At 42.6% G+C, this 6,000-nt stretch overlaps 1 protein-coding gene across 2 annotated transcripts; it reads left to right on the top strand.

Moving 5' to 3' along the window:
• Positions 1-202: 202 nt before the first annotated feature.
• si:ch211-171h4.3 (serine/threonine-protein kinase SBK1) lies at positions 203-2,721 on the top strand. 2 transcript variants are annotated; one of them, XM_064979157.1, is made up of 4 exons: positions 203-463; positions 904-1,048; positions 1,160-1,362; positions 1,490-2,721. In XM_064979157.1, the coding sequence occupies exons 1-4, from the start codon at positions 458-460 to the stop codon at positions 2,291-2,293; spliced, it is 1,158 nt and encodes a 385-aa protein (XP_064835229.1). In that variant the 5' UTR covers positions 203-457; the 3' UTR covers positions 2,294-2,721. The 2 variants fall into 2 exon arrangements, with proteins under 2 accessions (XP_064835229.1, XP_064835228.1); XM_064979156.1 differs by having other exon boundaries at positions 904-1,362.
• The last annotated feature ends 3,279 nt before the right edge of the window (positions 2,722-6,000 follow it).

Raw genomic sequence — 6,000 nt, 5'->3', positions numbered from 1 at the left:
ACTGACAGATCAAACTCAAAACATTGACTCTCCTTGGGCTCCACAACAGGGAGGGAAGGCAACAGTGGGAGTGGCTGGCTTTCGACTGATGGGACAGACAGCTCACCAGAGAATCCGGAAGGAGGGAGATAATGAGGGAGGAGTGCGGAGGTGAGGAAGAGGGGAGGGAGCAAGATAATGTAAGGATTAAAGTAGGGGAGGAGATATCAAAACGCACAAACAGCAGGGATAGAAGAGCCTTTGCCGAGAAAGACAGACAAGGACAACTATTCGACAAGATGTCTGGAGCAGGAACTCTTTTACCTTGTGATTGGAAGTGCTACAGTGCAGCTTATGTTTTGTGGAAGCATTTGTGAAAGGTGCACTACTTGGTAGTTGTGGGCAGGGATACAGATTCACTGCAACCTGTCTGTGAGGAACATCACAATATCAGTGTGAAGTCAACCACAGAGCCAAAATGACAGTAAGTAAGCCATCCTCTCAACCCCATTTTCCTCTGCAACCAAAGAAAGAATTAGGAGCAATGTGTTTCATTCAGCCAATAATCATCAAGGTTTAGGGAGACATTTGTCGAAGTTTTCTAAGATGTTGACTTCTTCTTGAATTGAATTAATCCAGTTTAACTTCATACATACATACATACATACATACATTTTTTCCCGAAATGTATTAATAGACAATTCCCTTTTATTGCACTGTTATATAAACAAGTGGGGGTTCCAGTCTTTAATGCATGTATTGCCTCCGTTACAATAGTCTATTTTCCTTGATGACTACGCCAATTTAGAATTTACATCATGCATAAATGCATCAAGCCGTTCATAGGGCTATAAAGGGATGTCTTTACATCTGGTTTAGTGATAAGCATCATGACAGATATCTGTTATGCTCCCATCTCCGCAGGCTGCCACGAGACTATTGGACGAGATGTGCCATCTCACGGCCCAGTCGCTGACATCACTGGAGACCTCGGACCACTTCCAGGTGGTCAAGATGTTAGGGGAGGGGTCGTACGGGAAGGTCATGTTGGCTGTACATCGGGAAAGAGGTCAACTATGGATCTGTTTTAATCCTAACCCCAGTTTGCCTGGCCTCATATCTCCAGAATGTCTTTCTTTCTTTTGTTCTGATCACTTTTCTCTCTTTTCCTTCCCCCAAGGCACTCCAATGGCCCTGAAGTTCTTTCCTCGTGATTCCACAAATCTCTTCTCCTTTTTGCGAGAGTATAACCTCTCCCTCTCCTTCTGCACCCACCCGTCCCTGACCAAGGCCCTGGGCATTGCCTTCTCCACCCCCTCACATTACGTTTTCGCCCAGCAAGCCAGCCTCTTCGGTGATCTATACGACGTCATTGTCCCTGAGGTATATTATACAGTATGTGTAAAAAATGTCTCACGCCCATGAGACATTTGTCAGTGTTCTCTTATGAATCTTTTGTAACTAACAGAATGGGAAATGTAGTACAACTGTGCCTATGTCTATGTATCAGGTGGGTGTGGAGGAGGACTGTGTCCAGAGCGTGGTTTCCCAGCTGTGCGGTGCCCTAACCCACCTCCACTCCCTGGGCTTCGTCCACCGCGACGTCAAGCCTGAGAACATCTTCCTGGTTGACGCTGCCTGCCGCTGGGTCAAACTGGGCGACTTCGGCATGGCCAAGGCCACGGGAACCAAGGTGCCCGGTGTGTGGTACAGTTCTGCTTACTGTACGCCCGAGGCAGAGATAGCAAAGGAGTCGGAGGATAGGAGACATAATACTGCTTCAAAACCAGATGGAGGAAATGGGTTGGACAGCAAGATCAAGAGGGTGTGGGTGTCGGTGGAGGCCAGTACAGACTGCTGGGCCTTGGGGATCCTCACCTACGCCATGCTGACTGGCAGTCTACCCTGGACGCAGACAGCGTCCGACGACCGCTCTTACATCAAGTACAAAGAGTGGTTTGACCAGCAGAAAGATCAAGAAGGTCAGGACGATGAACTAGACCTATGGGGGGAAGGAAAAGACGAGGACATCATAATGAGCTTGGATGAAGACAAGCAGAATCGGAGCAAGAGAAAATCCCATCCGGTCGCCCCCCAGTTTGCCTGTTTCACCCCACTGGCCAGTTCCCTTTTCCTGTCACTACTTCACCCGCAGCCTAGGCTTCGCGGTAGGCCTGAAGATGTGCTGGGCTACCTGGGAGGAGACTGGTTGCAGGTGAAGGAGAAGATACAGCTGGAGGAGGAGAAGAAGAAAATTAGAGGGCGAGAGGTCATCAGGAACGAGAAAGAGAGGGAGGGAAGGGGAGAGGGATAAAGGAGTGGTGACACACGATCATGAACTCACAAACTCAGAGGTGAAAGAGACTATATTTTTTGACAATACATATCCTCTGATGTGTCACATTGGTGCATAAAAAGACATTGTACAGTATATAATACCACTACAGTTGCACTTACTATAAGATAAATAGCCATCAAGTCATTGTTGATACAGGGTAGCATTTGGGGATAGACGCAGCTGCAATTGGCTACTTTAGGGACTTGTAAGCACTTTAAAAGTATCATTTCGATGTGTTCAATCTAGTAAATTCTAAGTGTGACTTGATGATGGTGTTTCTGTATTCTAATGTTTTTTTTAGAATATGTAAATGTCATCTGAATGTCATATAATTTCTTGTGGTTGGAATTGAGTCTAATAAACATTTTATTATGAATTATCATTTGGATTAAACTCAAAACTTCAAAGTTTTCCTGGGCCTACCTCGCCTAGATCGCTCTGATACTTACAGATGTTAAAGTCTTCTGCATTTTGTATTGATTCTACCGTAAGTTATCTGGTTACTCTACTGTATTAAGTTAAGCAAGAGAATTGACCAGATTTCAGATTTGTTTATTTTATTATTGGACTTGGAAAGTAGAATAACAACTGCGACTGCAAGCACCGCACTAGGCAGAAACTGGTTGAATCATCGATGTTTCCATGTCATTTCAACAACAAAAATGCAATGTGATGACATTGAATTAACGTGAGGAAAACGGATTGGATTATCAAAACGTCATCAACGTAAAGGGAATTCAGTCTTTTTCACCCAACTTTTAACCTAAATCCAATGACATGGTGACATGTTTTGTTGATTTCACGTTGAATTCAGGTTAACTCAACCAAACGTAAATCAAAACTAGACATTAAACTGACGTCTGTGCGTAGTGGGACATGAGTATCACTCCATAATGTGAACTCCATGCAGTAGGCAGTTGGCCTTCAACAAGTAGCCATATCCCTTGCCATAGAAGGAACTGATATTATGACACAACATAAATCTGCTCGTCTGCACAGCAGGGTGCTCCAAAATCCCATAATAATGCACAATGTCAGCAGAACGTCATCGTTCCCATTGCAAATGGACGGAAATATGGAGGCCATCTTATGTGTTTGGGACCATCTCACTCCACAAGACGACACAGTGACTGTCATTCACTTGTCGTGACAAACAAGATCCAGAGAAGATTGGAACAAAATGGTTGCTTGTTATGACACATTTGCATTGTGGTGTGCGAGTAACTGAACACTATATAATAACCATAATATGACACCCCGGCATGCATAGGCCTGCATACAAACACACACCCTCACATACAGACACTAACACACAGAGTACCAAACACACACCCTCACATACAGACACTAACACACAGAGTACCAAACACACACAGAGAGATCTTCCCAGGGTGCCACCACAGACATATTTAAAAATAGACCGGACGCAGTTTCTTAACCACGACGAACCATCATCATCCCCAACCCCCTGCTCGACACCTTTCTCACTTGTGGGCCTACAAAGTTCTCAAACAGTTCACACACAGCATTCACTTAACCCACTCACACACACTTTCAGTCAACATTATCACAAGCAATGGGTAAATTCCTTGAACAAACCACACATGAACACGTAGTCCTGTCCGCTCTCTTTCTCATACCATCAATGCACATACACTACCGGTCAAAATGAATCAATGCACTTACACTACCGGTCAAAATGAATCAATGCACATACACTACCGGTCAAAATGAATCAATGCACATACACTACCGGTCAAAATGAATCAATGCACATACACTACCGGTCAAAATGAATCAATGCACATACACTACCGGTCAAAATGAATCAATGCACATACAAAATGAATCTACCACTACCGGTCAAAATGAATCAATGCACATACACTACCGGTCAAAATGAATCAATCCACATACACTACCGGTCAAAATGAATCAATGCACATACACTACCGGTCAAAATGAATCAATGCACATACACTACAGGTCAAAATGAATCAATGCACATACACTACCGGTCAAAATGAATCAATGCACATACACTACCGGTCAAAATGAATCAATCCACATACACTACCGGTCACCTACACATTCAAGTTTTTTTTTTTTTTTTTACTATTTTCTACATTGTATAATATTAACGAATACATCAAAACTATCAAAAATCACATATGGAATCATGTAGTGACCAAAAAAGTGTAAACAAATAAAAAATATATTTTATATTTGAGATATTTATTTTGCCTTGATGACAGCTTAGCATTCTCTCAACCAGCTTCATGAGGTTGGCACCTGGAATGCATTTCAATTAACAGGTGTGCCTTGTTAAAAGTTAATTTGTGGAATTTCCTTCTTAATGCGTTTGAGCCAATCAGTTGTGTTGTGACAAGGTAGAGGGGTATAAAGAAGACAGTCATATTTGGTAAAAGACCAAGTCCATATTATGGCAAGAACAGCTCAAATAAGCAAAGAGAATCGACAGTCCATCATTACTTTAATGGATGAAGGTCAGTCAATCCGGAAAATGTCAAGAACTTTGAAAGTTTCTTCAAGTGCAGTCGCAAAAAACACCAAGCGCTAAGATGGAACTGACTCTGAGGACCGCCACAGGAAAGGAAGACCCAGAGTTACCTCTGCTGCAGAGGATGAGTTCATTAGAGTTACCAGCCTCAGAAATTGCACCCCAATTAATGCAAGTAACAAACACATCTAAACATCAACCGTTGAGAGGAGACTGTGTGAATCAGGCCATCATGGTCGAATTGCTGAAAAGAAACCACTACTAAAGGACACCAATAAGAAGAAGAGACTTGCTTGGGCCAAGAAATACAAGCAATGGACATTCGACCTGTGGAAATTTGTCCTTTGGTTTGGAGTCCAAATTGGAGATGTTTGGTTCCAACCGCTGTGTCTTTGTGAGATGCGGTGTGGGTGAATGGTATTTCCCACCGGAGGTGGTGTTATGGTGTGGGGGTTGCTTTGCTGGTGACACTGCATGGCTACCACAGCATTCTGCAACGATACGTCATCCCATCTGGTTTGGGCTTAGCGGGACAACCATTTGTTTTTCAACAGAACAATGACCCAACACACCTCCAGTCTGTGTAAGGGCTATTTTACCAAGAAGGAGAGTGATGGAGTGCTGCATTAGATGACCTGGCCTCCACAATCCCCCGACATCAACCCAACTGAGATGGTTAAGAATGAGTAGGACCACAGAGTCAAGGAAAAGCAGCCAACAAGTGCTCAGCGTATGTGGGAAATCCTTCAAGACTATTGGAAAAGCATTCCAGGTGAAGCTGGTTGAGAGAATGCCAAGAGTGTGCAAAGCTGTCATCAAGGCAACGGATGGCAACTTTAAAAAAAATCTAAATGTATTTTTAGATTTTAAATTCTTCAATTGGTTACTACATAATTCCCTATGAGTTCTTTCATAGTTTTTGATATATTTACTTTATTCTACAATGTAGAAAATAAAGAAAAACCTTGAAGGCAAAAAACACCCTTCATTGAAAATTCTCATGCAATAATAACTAAATACTAAATCTAACTCTCAAACGTTTTTTTTACACTCAAAGCTTAATTAACGTTAAAAAAATTCTACCATATATCATCCATTAGACGCACAAAGACACACGACTCCTTTTGAAGGTTTTTATTGCCATTTTCACATGTCATGATGA

The sequence above is a fragment of the Oncorhynchus masou genome, chromosome 12, assembly GCF_036934945.1.
Source record: "Oncorhynchus masou masou isolate Uvic2021 chromosome 12, UVic_Omas_1.1, whole genome shotgun sequence".
In the NCBI taxonomy this organism is placed as follows: domain Eukaryota; kingdom Metazoa; phylum Chordata; class Actinopteri; order Salmoniformes; family Salmonidae; genus Oncorhynchus; species Oncorhynchus masou.
Note: the sequence above shows the minus strand (reverse complement) of the source record. Positions and strands in the feature narration are given on the sequence as shown.